Genomic DNA, 15,753 nt, shown 5'->3' on the forward strand with positions numbered 1-15,753 from the left:
GGATTTCTATAATTGCATGTTAACTAAGAGACTTCAGAGAGAAGCCAGTAAGCTTTAATGAGTGTTCTGCTCTGGAATAGACCCTATACTGTGTACCTAACATTGGTTCTCTCAGGTCTTCGGCACAGTAACTTTGCAAAGTAGCTGTGCTATTCGGCCTAGTTTTTATTCATTAGACGTGTGTGGTTCCGGGAGGTGGATTAATTGACCCCTGGTACCATAGTTACCAAGTGGCTGACCCGTGATGTGACCTTCAGCCTGCTTGGCTTCCCAAGTCCCTTCTCTTGTCCCTCAGCCTGTACTGAGAAGTGCCTGGACAGGTCTGGATTCAAGGTTCAGGTGCAAGTCAGGTGGACTCAGAGAGTCCCGTTTAGTGACGTGTTAACACTGATTGAGAAGTGTCCTCCCAAGCCCAGTGAGCGCAAGCTCTTGTGTTAATGTACTCCACAATTGCAGCAGTCTTGAGAACCTTGTTTTCACCATCAGTGTTGAAGGCAGATCTCAGTTCGCTGTGGCCACAGAACCACAGGTTGTGCATAAGCAAGACCTAATCAGGCAAGTGTTTTCAGGTATAATGCGATGTAGCCTTCTTGGGACGAATCGTTGTTCTGTAAGTGAAGAACATGTATGTATAGATCATGTTGTGTTACTGCAGCACAAATTGAGATGATATTTCCAATTGATTTCTCTACTTACTGATGTCTCAGCCTGTGTTTCTCTTCTGGCTAATACCTTTCCCTTGTTCTAGGAAGTTTTTTTCTTTTTTTCCAGAGTCTCTCTTCTTTCTTCGATGACTTTCCATGATTTTTTACCTTTTTCACTGCTTTTCTCAGGGTTTTTTGTTGCTGTTGTTCTGTTGTTGTTTTTCCACTTCTGCCAGCTAAGTGTTCTCCGTTTTTCTAGAGAGAATCGAAAGTCCATAGAATTCCAGGTGTTGAAGGAATGTTAGCAATTAATTAATTCAAAACACCCCCTAGTACTTCATGCTGCCATTAATGTTTTGGTCAAGTGGTTGATCTCATGAGGAGTTTGAACTCAAAGAGATTATGTGACTTACTTGAGTACAGTGAGTGATGAAATGAGATGAAGTGTAGGTTTCTAAGTCCAGTACGCTTCCTTCTTTATCATCCTTTGGGTGAGTGTTTTAATTATGGAAAGGAATGGAATTAGCAGCGGAATCCAAGTTTCAATAGGACCAACACTGGGTTGGAGTAGGAATAAGGATTTTAGAATAGAGATCAGAGATCAGATAGGGGAAAAGAGATCAGAATAGTAGGGTATGACAAGATAAAGAGAAATTACAAGAAAGAAGGAAAGAGGATGTTGGTAGTTGTCTAAAAAAGCAGATTAAAGTAAGGGGTTCAAGGGCGTCCTGAACAGGTTGCTGCTTTTTTGTTTGTTGAATTGGAGGAACCAGCATTCTTTAAGATTTGTATGAAAACATATTAAACCTTTGAGCCTCTGGAAACATTCTCTTTATAGCAAGTAGGAATATGGTATCATCCACCAGCACCCGAAATTACAGAGCGGGTCCCCTCGAGTCCAAAGGCACTGCAGATTGCTGAACTATATAGACCCATGGCCCACCGCAGGTGTTTCGTCACCTCCACCTCTTTTTCCAATGCACTGATGTCCTTCCCATGGATATGGAGGGTTGCGCAGAGATAGGACTGATTGTGAAAACAGTAATGGAGTTGGGTAGGTGGTAACATGACTATGTTGGGAGTGGATGACTGAGGCTCCACTTAGCTTATTTTCCAGGAACAGGGAAATGGACAACTCCTACTGTGGGTCATTTGAGCCCATCCTTGTTTCAGGAGTCTATGCCTTTTTAGGCTGAAGTTTTCAAGGTTGGAGATTGCCAGGAAGCTGTGAGGACAAGTGGTCTGGGAGTGGGGAGGCTAAGAACATACATATTTGTTCTTTGACTGTTGTACGTGTGACTTGCAAACATTTCACACATTTCAGGGAACTGACTGTACTGTTTCTGGGTGAAAGGAAGGAATGGGGTAAGTTTAGTATGTGCATCCTATGTTAAAGAAGTAAGACTGCCATTTTTGACTCACACAGATTAATCTTTGAACCAGGGACAGACCATGAAGAAGGGTCAGTGTATCTTTCTACCTTGATTTAGGTCACTGGTTTTGTCCCAGTTCAGGTTCCATTTATGTCTGCTATTAATTGAGTTTTGAATTCAGCCTTCAGGACTTTTGGTGAAAACAACATACTCTCAGGTGTTGCCAACATATTGGCTGTCATTCTTTGTTACGGAAACTTAGCGTGTATCTTCATTAAATATTGCATGAGTTGGGAGTGGTGGAGGCAGAAATAGGTAGCTAATAGCTTTTCTAGCACATCATCTAATTTTTTATTATATCAAGAGACTTTATTTCAAATGCAGATAGCTGACCTTTTACTCCTTTTGTTGTTGTTGTTGCTTTTGTCAAGAAATGAATTCACTTGTTTTTGTTATCTTTACCCTAAAGTCTTTCCCGCGAAACTGGCAATAATGATTCATGGCCTATATCAGAGGAATGGCTCGTGGATGTTGATACCAAGGTAAAAGGCTCCTGTGTGAAATTAACTGTTTTGCTCTGAATTTAGTTTTGTGTATCACTGACTTGTAAAATTTTGTTGTCGTCTACCTATCATTGTTCCAATTTTGTCATGGAAAATTCCTCAGCATGAACCATTTTAAACATATGACCCTTTGATGCTGCATTGTTTTGTTGTTGTTTTTTTAACTTCAGTAAGTATCAAAGATGGGGGCTGAGAAAAAGAAGGGCTGGGAAATGTATAGTGATAGTAAAATTCGATAGGGAGTTTTCCCACAGTGACGGAGCTATGTAATTTGGGTAACGGTAAGGATTCTTAATGTGACTTTTACGTTATACCAGCATGACTTTTATCATACTTGTGCCTGAATGAAATCTTGAATGGATTCACGTACTCATTGTAATAGTCATGAAATCTTCCTGGTACCTTTCAGTTTTAAAACTAGATAGTATATGACATATGGTTTTATTTTATTACGCTTTGTATGTTGGTATGGTATACTTGTTAGGAGGGAGTGTTTTCTTCATTTTTTTTGTTTTTTTCACTTACATTCCGTTGACATTCCATATTATTTTATATTAGTTTCCGGTATACTATGTTCATCATTTAGACTTAATAATTGTAGAATTTTTGAAAGTTTAGAATTCATGTTCTCTATCTCAAAACTCGTATAACAAAAGGATTCCACTATATTCTAAATCATTGCTTTGGGAATATATTTAAATATCTTCATCTAATTGAAGAGTACATGTTTTGCATAAAATAATAACCAATTTGAAAAACAGAGATCTTTTTTTTTTCAAGTTTTGTGTTTTAATGGCGTATTTGATTACATGGTATTTGATCCGTGGGCTCCTCGGCCCATATATGCAATAGTGACACAGATTTTCATTCAACTGATATTCTGACATACTCCATCGTCAAATCAACACTTGTTGAGTACCTATTCTGTAACAAGCACGATCTCATTTACTTCTCAGAATAGCCTTGGCAAGGAAGGGAATCCTCATCTTCAGAGATAAGGAAGTGGAGACCAAGTCAGTCTAGGTAGCATGTGTTGCAGTAGCCAGGGAGAAGGTTGAGGGTTTGATCCAAAATGCACTTGGCTCCAAAGCTCATGATGCTCTCGTCTGCTCCCTATAAAACATGTCCGTGAGGTCCTATGCCCATTGTCCATGACGCATTGACCAAAGTAAAGAAAGGATCCGTGTCTGCAAAAGACAGGGTGCTTTCTTTACTCTGGTCAAAAGCAGAGATTCTTAAAAACCGTGTAATGAAATATCAAGCTTCAGAAAGTTTTTAGTTTTCTTTATAGATGTAAAATGTTTCATTTCTGTTACAGTTGACATTCAATATGATGTCAGCCTCAGGCGTACAGCATAGTGGTTAGGCATTTATATAATGTGTAAACTGGTGCTCCGATTAGTGTGGAATCCCTGATACCCTACTTAGTTATTACAATGTTATTTCCTGTATTCTGTGTGCTGTCCTTGACAGCTACATGACTGTTTTATAACTGCCAGTGTGTACTTCTTAATCCTTTTACCTTTTCAAGTTGCTCCCCAACACTCTTCCCTCTGGGCAATGATCAGTTAGTTCTCTGCATCTATGAGTTTGTTTCTTTTTTCTATGTTCATTTATGTTTTTATTTATTTTTACATATCACCGATAAGTGAAACCATGTGGTATTTGCGTTTCTCTGTCTAACTTATTTCACTTCGAATAATACCCTGTAGGTGCACGCACGTTGTCACAAATGGTAAGATTTTATTCTTTGTTACAGCCAAGTAGTATGTTGTTGTATATATGTAGCACTTCTTGTTTATCCAAGACGATGGATACTTCGGTTGCTTCTTTATCTGGAGTATTGTAAATAATGCGACAAGGACCATACAGATGCATACATGTTTTCAAAGGAGTGTTTTGGATTTCTGCGGAGAAAAACTCAGAAGTGGGATTGCTGTGCCACATGGTAGTTCTATTTTCAAATTCTTGAGGAACTTCCATATTGTTTTCCATTGTGGCTGGCCGGATTTGCGGTCATACCAACAGTGCACGGGGGGTTCCCTTCACATCCTCACCAACACTTGTTGTTTGTTGATTTATTGATGATGGCGATTCAGACAGTTGTGAGGTGATAGCTGATTGTGTATTTAATTTGCATTGCTCTAATGATTAGTGCACTGAGCATGGTGTCGTATGTCTCTTGGCTATCTGTGTGAGCTCTTTGGAGAAAAGTCTATTCAGGTACTCTTCTGATTTTGTAATTGCATTGTTTGTCTTTCGGTGTTACGTTTTCTGAGTTCCTTATATGTTTTGGATATCAACCCTTTCTCTGATATATGATTGGCAAATATCTTCTCCCATTCGTCGTCGTGTTTTCATTTTGTTGATGGTTTCTATTGCTGTGCAAAACTGTTTCAGTTTGATGTCATATATATGGGTCTTGAAGTCCTATCCATTCAGCCACGTTAGGTCCTCACTGGAGCATGTAACGATTTGTATTTAAAGTAATTGTTATAATGTATGTAATTATTGCCATTTTATTATCCATATTTCTTCTCCTCCTCTTCGTCCTCATTCTCCTGTTTCTCCTCCTCCTCCTCTTTCTTTTCTTCCTTCTTCTCCTTCTTCTCTTTCTCTTCCTCCTCTTTCTCCTCCTCCTCCTCCTTCTCCTTCTTCTTCTGTATCTTGTTCTTTTTTCAAGTTGTCGTTTCACATTTCTTGTAATATTGGTTTGTTGGTGCTGAACGCCATCATCTTTTTCTCTGGCAAGTCTTTACCTCTCCATTGATTCTAAATGAGAGCCTTGCCAGATACAGTAATAGTAATCTTGGTTGTAGATTATAGCTTTTCATCACTTTCAATATTTCTTGCCAATCTCTTCTGACCTGCAGATTTTCTCTTGAGAGATCACCTGACAGTCTTATGCGATCTCCATTGTACATGACTAACTACTTTTCTCTTGATGGTTTTAATATTCTCTCCGTGTCCTACCCCTTTGGAATTTTAATTATGATATGTTTTTGTGTGGGCCTATTTGGGTTCATTTTGTTTGGAACTTTTGTGTTTCCTACGCTTGTGTGTCTATTTCCTTCTCCAGGTTAGGAAAGGTTTCCATCATTATGTATTCTGATAGGTTTTCTTTCTTTTTTTAATTTATTGCGGTGACAATTGTCAGTAAAATTACATGGATTTCAGGAGTACAATTCCGTATTACATCATGTATAAATCCCATTGTGTGTTCACCACCCAGAGTCAGTTCTCCTTCCATCAGCATATATTTGATCCCCCTTACCCTCTCCTCCCAACCCCCACCCCCTTACCCTCTGGTAACCACTAAACTATTGTCTGTGTCTATGAGTTTTTGTTTCTCATTTGTTTTTCTTGTTCTTTTGTTGTTTTTGGTTTATATACCACATATCAGTGAAATCATATGGTTCTCTGCTTTTTCTGTCAGACTTATTCGCTAACATTATACTCTCAAGATCCATCCATGTTGTCACAAATGTTCCTATATCATCTTTTCTTACCGCTGAATAGTATTCCATTGTGTATATATACCACAACTTCTTTATCCATTCATCTATTGAAGGACATTTTGGTTGTTTCCATGCCTTAGCCACCGTAAACAAAGCTGCAGTGAACACTGGGGCACACGTGTCTTTATGTATAAATGTTCTCAGATTTTTGGGGTAGATACCCAGGAGAGGGATTCCTGGGTCGTACGGTAATTCTATTCATAATTTTTTGAGGAACCTCCACACTGCCTTCCATAACGGCTGCACCAGTCTGCATTCCCACCAACAGTGTATGAGGGTTCCTTTTTCTCCACAGCCTCTCCAACACTTGTTAGTGTTTGACTTGCTGATGATAGCCATTCGGACTGAAAGAAATTGAAGAAGGCACAAAGAAATGGAAAGACATTCCGTGCTCATGGATTGGAAGAATCAACATAGTTAAAATGGCCATATTACCCAAAGCAATATACAGATTTAATGCAATCCCCATCAAAATCCCAATGGCATTTTTAAAGAAATAGAACAAAAATATCATCAGATTTGTTTGGAACCACAAAAGACCCCGAATAGCCAAAGCAATCTTAAGAAAAAAGAACAATACTAGAGGTAAGACACGCCCTGACTTTAGCTTGTACTACAGGGCTACAATCATCAAAACAGCATGGTCTTGGCAGGAAAACAGACACAGAGACCAACGGAATAGACTTGAGAACGCAGAAATAAAACCACTTAAATGTGGACAGACAATTTTGACAAAGAAGCTAAAAACATCCAATAGAGGAAAGACAGCCTCTTCAATAAATGGTGCTGGGAGAATTGGATAGCCTCGTGCAAAAGAATGAAACTGGACTGCTATCTGTCATCAAGTACCAAAATTAATTCCAAATGGATCACAGACTTAAGCATAAGACCTGACACAATAAACTGCGTAGGAAAAAACATAGGTACTAAACTTATGGACCTTGGGTTCAAAGAGCATTTCATGAATTTGACTCCAAAGGCAAGGGAAGTAAAAGCTAAAATAAACGAATGGCACTATATGAAACTTAAAAGCTTCTGCACAGCAAAAGAAACCATCGACAAAATAAAGAGGCAACCAACTGAATGGCAGAAGATTTCTGCAAACAGTGCCTCCGATAAGGGACTAATCTCCAAAATATTCAAAGAACTCATGAAACTCAACAACCACTAGGTTTTCAATTCGTGCTCTCTCTCCTTCTTCTCCTTTCGATAGCCTTACGAATGTTGTTACACTTGATATTGTCCCAGACATCCCTGAAAGTATTTTCTGTTTTATTTATTTTTTATTTATGTTCATTTTTTTTCTGTTCTGATTGGGTGTTTTCTGCTACCTTGTCTACCAAATCACTATTGGAACCTCTGCTTCACCAAATGTGCTGCTGATTCCATCTATAAATTATTCATTTAAATACTGTATTTTTCATTTCAGACTTTTTTTTTAAGGATTTCTATGTCTTTTTTATATTTGCTGTCTCTCTGTTGAAGTTTTACTTACTTTATGGATTCTTCCCCTCATTTCATCTTGCATCCTTAGAAGTAGTGTTTTGAACTCTGTATCTGGTAGATTGCTGTGTCCATTTGGTTTACCTCTTTTTCTAGAGTTTTGTCCTGTTCTTTCATTAGGGAAATGTTTCTTTCTCCCTTGTTTGTTCACTGCCTCTCTGTGTGTGTTTCTATGTATTATGTAGATCTGCTAATTCTCCTCATCTTGGCAGCATTGGCTCATATAACAGGTGTCCTGTGTGTCGGGTGGGACAACCTCCCTGGTCACCGGAGCCAGGAGTTCCAGAAGCTCGTGTGGGTGGTGTGTGCCCTCCTGTTGTACTTGAGCCTTATTGCTGTTGGCGCATCAGTGTGTGGAATGGACGCTCAGGACGACTGGCTGTGACTACAGTAGATGAGCTGATGTGTGGGCTGACGTCACAGAGTGGGATCGGCTGTAGCAGGGCTCCGGTGTCTGCTCAGTCCATGGCTTGGGCGTGCCATTTGTGGAGCTAATTGGGTGTCGTTCTGGTGTTGCTGAAGCTGATCACCAGGTGTGTTGGATTTGGGGCCTCTTGGGAGGGGCTGTGGGGCAGGCCCAGGTCAGCTGCTGCTTGTGCCCAACCCGGAGCACCCAGTGGAAGCCAGAAAGTGACCTACTCTTGGTAGCTGCCTTTGTGGGTTTGGAGGCCCCTGGGAGAGGCTATGCTGTGACGCAAGACAGGATGATGCATAGGATACTGGAAAGAAACGGAGGTCCTCAATAGCATAAGTTGCGGCCTTATTGACTGTCTTAAAACAGAATTGTGATGATGCAACACCTCTGCTTACTGGGTGACTCCCCATTATGTGAGGGTAAAATTCATATGCTAGCATGACACGTGCCTTCTTTGATTTGGTTCTGAAGTTGCAGCAGTATCTCCATCCCATTCTCAGTGTTCCAGGCTTACCCCATCCCTTTGCGGCCCTCACTTGCAACATGTTGTTTCATCCTCAGGCTTTTGCTCCCTCTGCCCTTCTGGAATCCCCTTCATGGTTTCTGTCAGCACCTCGTATATCTTTCAAGATGCAGCCCTATCTTTGCCGCATCTGCTGAGCTTCCCTGGTACAACTGATTGTTGTCTCTTTTATGATCTAACTGTACTTTATTCACTTCAGGTGTACAAGTGGAGAGCGGTACTTTTCTGTTCTTATTTTTTCATGTATTATAATATCTCTACTCCTACTAGAATGTAGGACAAAATGTTTCATTTGTATTTCCAGCTTCCCCTGGGTCTGTGCCTATGATTTGTTGCCTACAGTAAAGTTTTCTTGTCCCAGCGATGGATGGACTGAGTGAGTGAGTGAACGAGTAAATGAATATGATGTTTTCTGAAGTTGGGTTTTTCTTTCTTTTTTTTTTTTTACTAGAAAGAAGCAACCAAGCCGGCAATTGGAAAAAGAGAAAATCGTGTGGCTATTATTGAAAGTGCTCCACAAGACCAAACAAACAATGATAATTTGACTTGTGTTGACAGTGCACACCAGGATAATATACGTGGTAATTTAGTGACTATCTATGAATTCTTTCTAGCTTAAGCTCTGCTATAAACAAATCTAACATGTGTCGACCCAAATGTGATATTCACTTCTTTTAAGCATTCTTTCCTATCTTTTTTTGCAAAAGTATCCCCACTATTAACAACTGCTTCTTCTTGCAAACGCTTCGACCCCCTGAAATTCTTTTCTGCTATTACTTTTATGGAAATAAGCATGACTGAATGTGTATTTAAAATGCATAGTAATATACGTTCACATTAATGTGCCTGTGACTACATTTTATAGTTAAAAGTCATCATTAGGATTAGGACAAGAAGAAGATATAGAATCACCTTGGCATTCTGAGGTAGTGTCTTTCAGAATTATTATTATTATCAATGTTATTTACAAAATCACCATTCTGTGATGTTAAAACGAAAAGGGTGTGCTTTGACTTTACTTTCTCACCTCTGCATTTCCCCATACAAATCATTTTTTGATGGTTTATCCTATAATTAATAAACTAGCTATGTGGTTAATCTAATAAGACAGCGTAGTACAATTCTGCTAACTTGCAAGTTTCACTTTAGGAAGTCAGTGTAGAATAGTATAAAACACTAAGGCTTCCAAGTCTTAAGGAGTCAGTTTGGGATCTGAAGTGAAGTTTACCTAAAAGGTAAAGAATTATCCCCGGTCGACCTATACCCAAATGCATGACTCTGCGGTTTTTGTAGATGTGGAAATGTCCTAATGAGTTTCAGAAAGAAAGAGTTTGGATTGTAGGGTGTTTTTATAATTTGGAACTTGAGAAGATAATGCCTGGGACACCAAAGTATTATTATATTTGTAATGTCAGATAGATCTGCAAGAAACCGTTGCAATGAAGGAAGAGCATACTGAATAGTACTAATACGTAGGATTATACTAACAGTAATCAGCTGAGCGCTGTTTTAATACAGGACAACTGTCTTGTTCAATTAAAACAGCATGCATTGAGTATCTTGCTAGGAACCATACTTGTAGTAGTACAAGTACAAAGTAATGGTGAGCTGATGCGAGGTGACAGCTGTTGAAAGAGATAAGAAAGGTGTGATCTTCTGATATAGGCAACTGCAGCCTAATGGTATATGCACTGTGTTTGAGGAAAGAACAGAATGGAATCCTGGATGGGTAACTCAATAGCTACAGAATCTTGGGAATAGTATAAAACACGTAGGCTTCCAAGTCATAAGGAATCAGTTTGGGTTCTGAAGTGAAGTTTACCTAAAAGCTAAAGAATTATTCCAGCTCGAACTATGCCCAAATGCATGATATTGTGCGTTCTGTGGATGTGTAAGTATCCTAATGAAATTCAGAAAGGAAGAATTTGGATTTTAGGGTTTGCTTGTAACTCGGAACTTTTAAGCATAATGTCTGGGACATCAAAGTATTATTATATTTGTATTGTCAAATAGATCTGCAAGGAACTTTTCTATGGTAGGAAAAGCATGGTGAATACTAATAATATGTTGGATTACACTAACAACAATTTGGCTGAGCGCTGCTTTACTATGTAACAACTGTCTTGTTCAGTTAAAATAGCATGCATTGAGCAACTTGATGGCAACTGTACTTGTAGTAATAGAAGTACAATGTAATGATGAGCTAATGTGAGGTGACAGCTTTGGAAAGAGACAGGAGGAGTGTGATCTTCTGATATAGGCAACTGCTGCCTACTGGCATAGACACTGCGTTTGACGATAAGAACACAGTAGAATCCTGCATGGGTCACTTACTAGCTGTGGGATCTTGGGGCAACTCCTTCTTAACCTGTCGGATGTCAGTGCCCTCATTTGTCATAATGGTACTAATGACTACCTTTGAGGTATGTGGAATGCACAAATGTGGTAACAAATGTGAAAACACTTCGAAAACTGTAAAGGGTGCTATAGAATGTAAAACACAATGATCACAGTGAGATGCAGCGACTTATTAAATATCGGGGACACTTTTTGTAAACCTGTAGGACAATCAAATGGCAGTAGTGTCAAGAACAGAGTGGAAAAGTTAGAAGGGGCATGTGGATTTCTAACCTGGGGGATGTTAAGTTTCAGAGACTGTGATTGGCAATACCCTGTAGATGTGTAGTGTTTTGGTACTTGAGGCTTTGTTGGTGCGAGCTCAATGTTTTCACCTGGAGTAAATTTCTAGTTGGATACCAGCTGTGTGCTGGGCAGTTAGACACTGACTGGAGAAGTTCAGGGGACAGCTGTAGCTGTACAAGCAGAAAAACAAGTGAACGACAGTCCATTATAAGTCACTATATCTGCGTCATTTAAGGAGAATGGAGAATGCTGGGTTAAAGAATATTGTCGGGGGTCGGGCATGGTTGTAGTTGGAATAGGAGTGGGAGTGGAATATCAGTGGTCAGGAAAGATCTTTGTGAGTGTGACAAAAACTGCCAAGTGAAGCATGAGAAGGAGCCAGTCGTGTGAAGATCTAGAAGCAAAACCTGCTGGACAGAGACTGCAATGGATCGCACCTGTCCATCATTGTATTCTAACGTCTTGGAATGGCCAGGAAGAGGAAGTGGGGTAACCATCATCAACCCATTTTTATACTTGTTGTTCTGTGTGGGAAAGAAGTAAAATGTGCATGGTAAGTGTCTGGTACATTTTAGATGATTATAATAAGTAAATGTTCTTATTTTTCCCTGATTACAAATTATTATACTTTTTTGAAAAGTTGCATAACTATATATATCATTTTTCCTATTATTTATTGACACATAATATAATGAAAAGTTTTTCTTATCTCTTTGCCACTTGGGTCAATGATTTTTTCTATCAAAATTTTTGTCAAATAACAGTTCGGTTTCTCCTAGCTCTTGTGGACCTAGATGAAGTAGGTTCTAAAATGTTCTGTTTAGACTCAGCTGGACATACACCAAGGTTTCTTACCATGTCAAGCAAGTATCTTGTTTTAGCACTAAAAAACAAAGCTGTGATTAGAAATATGTAACGGTTATATCAAGTGCACTTATCAAAGTATTAGGTTGTTGCAGTAATTGGGGTTTCAAAGGTAAAGAACAAATTGCAAAATTGCAATTACATTTGCACCAACCTAATATTTCCTTAGATACATATTTTTCAAAATGCTTTTCTTGGAGGTAAGAACTTTAACATTTTCATCCTGAATTATTAACTAGAGATGGTATGAAGTGTCCATGAGTTACTAATCATCTTGTTTCCTAACCCCTTCAGACCAGCATTGAAGTGGAAGATCCTGTTCCTGAGGAAGCTGTAGGAAATGCGGTGCGCAACCCTGCAGACCAGGTGCACTTTGTAACACCAATTTAATTTTGGGAAGCAGTACGCCGGACATTTGGCATCGTGCAATCTTCTCTTCCTCATTCCTTTTTTTTGTTACAAATTTAATTGAAGGATTTGACATAAGTAACGTGATGTCATTGTTGCTATCGAAGTTTGAGAGAAAAGACATCGACAGGACTAAGAAAATGAGATTTTAAAAGTGTGACTTCACTAAAATGTTTCTCCTCTTGTTTCGATACCCCAAAAAGTCCCAGTTTGGAACCCCTGTGCTTATTAGGGGTTCTCAGGGGTTAATTATCACACTGGAAGATATTTCCAGGGTTTCCAAATGGTTATTTGAATTTTGACGTTTGCCCAGAGTAAGCCTCAGTCGCTACCATGTCAATTGCGTTTTAACTTTACTTCCTCTTAGTGTTGTAACACTGATGCTCTTAAGCCAACCAGATGTTCTGATGAGCAGACACTGGCTGTGCGTGTACATGAACTTATGGAGTCTTTGATTATTAAAAATGAGAGAAGTAATTAATAGTAATGAATATCTGGTAGACACAGTCTTTGAAAACAGTATTTCTGAATCTTTTGTGCCCCGGGATTCTTTTATGCTATTAAAACTTATTGAGAATTCCAAAGTATTTTCTTTTGTCGGTGGTCTCCATTGATAGTTACAATATTAGACTTAAAACCTGAAAATTTTAAAATACGAGCACACACAGGCATGCATTCCTTGAGCCATTAGAGCTACGAGCCAGTCACCATCAGACCTATGATGTTACCATCAGAGCTGTGATATCACGGCTGTGGAGAACTCTACTGTACACTTAGAAGAGAATGAGAGTGAAAATGGCCAATGACAGTCAGTGTTTCTTTGAAATAGTTTTGACCTTTTCGGGCCCCTCGACTGACTGATCTTGGGACTTTAGGGATTCTCACAGGACATTGGAAACTACTGTTTTAAATGATATACGGGCTCCCTGGTTGTGAAGTGATAAAACAGTTTTAAAGCTTCTCTTCTACAGTTGTGGTTTTCTTTCACTTGTCTTTAAGATTTAAGGTGAGAATTTTGTTTAAAAAGCAAAAGGAAAATAAGTTTGCTATATATTCATTTTCTGTCTCATAGTTCACTGTACTCCTTGGAGCTAGTGTGGACCTAGTTTGATCGTATTTTTACTTGGAAACAACAAAGTCACCCAAGTCTGTCATTTGTCATATGAATTTCTGTTTATGGAAGGGTTAAAAAATGAATTCTGAAGATCTTGAAGCATTTAGAAAAGACTATTTTCTTATAATAAGTAGTTTCTAATTTGTAATAGTACCATGCTTTAAAAGCTTTTTTTCTAATCCCATGTTTGTCACACATATTTGAACTTAAGATAAGTGGTTAGACATGACTTTTGAGAACGACAAAAAAATTCACATCCGGCACCATGTTAACTATTAAGGAAAGCTTTAATTGGAAACACATTACGTAATAGAAATTGCTGAGTGACAATAATGAATTAAACTTGCCTATGAGAATGGCAATATAGGACACTTAAATAAAATGTGCTCGGAAGGAGTAGTGTGTTCGGGGGAAAGGAGGACGTGGGGCCGCTTCTCTGAAAAAGGAAGTTTCTCAAGATGGTCAACTTTGTGTTATTTTTACCTCCTAATAAATGAAAACTTTATTTTCAGCTTCTTCCAAATGGAATGCTACTTCTTTGACTTTCGATCATGGAACTTCTCAAAGATCCGGGGATTGGAAAGTTGGTGATAAAAGGCCGTTTGCATCACACTCAATGAGCAAACCTCTGTCAGCATCCACAGAGTTTGGACAGATGACCGTAATAGACAAACGAAAGAGTCAGATTGTAGGTGTGTTTCTGTTAGGTAATCATAGGCTCCATGACTTGTGTGAATCACCGCTGCCAGAAAACAGAGAAAGCAAAGAAGGAACTAAAGATACAGAAAGTGTTCAACCCCAGCCCACCTCTATGTAGCCCCATCATAGTTCTGACTTTCCAACAGTCATTTTGTGGCAAAATCTACTTGACGTTTACTCTGTTTATGCAACTTACAACCAAACAGAATGACTTTTAGCAAGACATTGGCATTCTTCCTGAAGCACAGTAACATATGGAAATAAGAAAGAGAATGAGGTGAAAGGGTGATTTCCTTTAGACTAGTATTTAGCGTACACTGGGGAGTGGGCAGCAGGATTATATGTACCACATAGGGACCAGATGGGCAAACTTCAGAAAGATCTAAAGATTGCCTAGTGAAACAAAACAGTTTTTTAGCTTTAGTTTTATAGCTCGGCATTCACAAGTATTGGTTATAACTTTATTCGATGTAACTGAAAAAGCACCTTTGAAACCAACAACCAAATATTTCTTGGATTTTCTATGGCATTATATAGTTTAGAATTGACTTTTGCAGCAGTATTGGGATTCATTGAGAATTTAGTGCATAGCACTTCCTTCTCAGCTGTGTCCGCAGTCTGTCTCCTCTTCCCTCCCTTCTTCCTTAAACCCCAGTGCTGAATCCTCAATGGTGAAAAGAAATTTTCAGAATAGTAGAGGAAAACATTTCAGCTATAAGGAAGGGTGTACACAGATAAATGCATCAGAAGTAACAGTCATTGTGGAAACAATGAATGACGTTGCAGTTGAATCTTAGGGTGTTGTTCAAAAGGTACAATTACGAGGTAGAGAACAGAGTATATAGTGCGATTCGATATGTTTGTCCTGTATTTCTAAATTGCGTTTTGTTTCTGATTGTTTTTCCATCGATGTTCAATGAATGAATTGGTGGATTCATTTTTGACACGTTTGTATGCCTTTTACTTTGTGCCATATTACCCAAATGGTTTGTTGAAGTGTGAGCTAATTAGAAGTATTTCTTAAGTAAAGTAAAGTATTCAGGAAAAGATTACGCTTAATTTGAACTCTCAATTGATAAGATGTTATTTTCTGTATCTATAAAGATGATAGCTTTTATCTGACTGTTCTAAGTAGTTCGTTTTAACTCATATGTAGACTTGTCAGCAGGACAACACCTAGGAATGACCACCGAAGAAGGGCAAGCGAGGCTTGCTGGTAATGAAAAGAACTACACGCATGTATGTAAAATTTAAGCTTAAATTTCTAGTATAATATGGTTTTCTGTGCTTTAATAATATAATAGAGTCCAATTGAAATTACCTTTCAAGCTAGCCTTTTAGAGTCACACGGTCATAATTGAATGATATGTATAACATTTGAACTAGTTAGAAAACTTAAAATATTGTTAGCATCTATACATATTCACAGCTCAACTTTATCCTTGAATTGAGGCAAAAAATAATAATAATAAAGTCCTGAATATTG

At 38.6% G+C, this 15,753-nt stretch overlaps 1 protein-coding gene across 8 annotated transcripts in view; it reads left to right on the top strand.

Moving 5' to 3' along the window:
- Window positions 1-15,753, top strand: part of LOC141570137 (uncharacterized) — a 142,932-nt gene that overhangs the window by 64,913 nt on the left and 62,266 nt on the right. The window contains exon 14 of one of the 8 annotated variants that reach the window (XM_074326002.1): window positions 14,081-15,364. The exons of the other annotated variants lie outside the window; for them this stretch is intronic. Coding sequence (XP_074182103.1) covers window positions 14,081-14,385 — 305 coding nt within the window. The 3' untranslated portion in view covers window positions 14,386-15,364. Of the gene's footprint in view, window positions 1-14,080; window positions 15,365-15,753 lie in introns of those variants that run through there. 8 annotated transcript variants of the gene reach the window in all.

This window comes from Rhinolophus sinicus, linkage group LG02 (assembly GCF_036562045.2).
Source record: "Rhinolophus sinicus isolate RSC01 linkage group LG02, ASM3656204v1, whole genome shotgun sequence".
Lineage (NCBI taxonomy): Eukaryota > Metazoa > Chordata > Mammalia > Chiroptera > Rhinolophidae > Rhinolophus > Rhinolophus sinicus.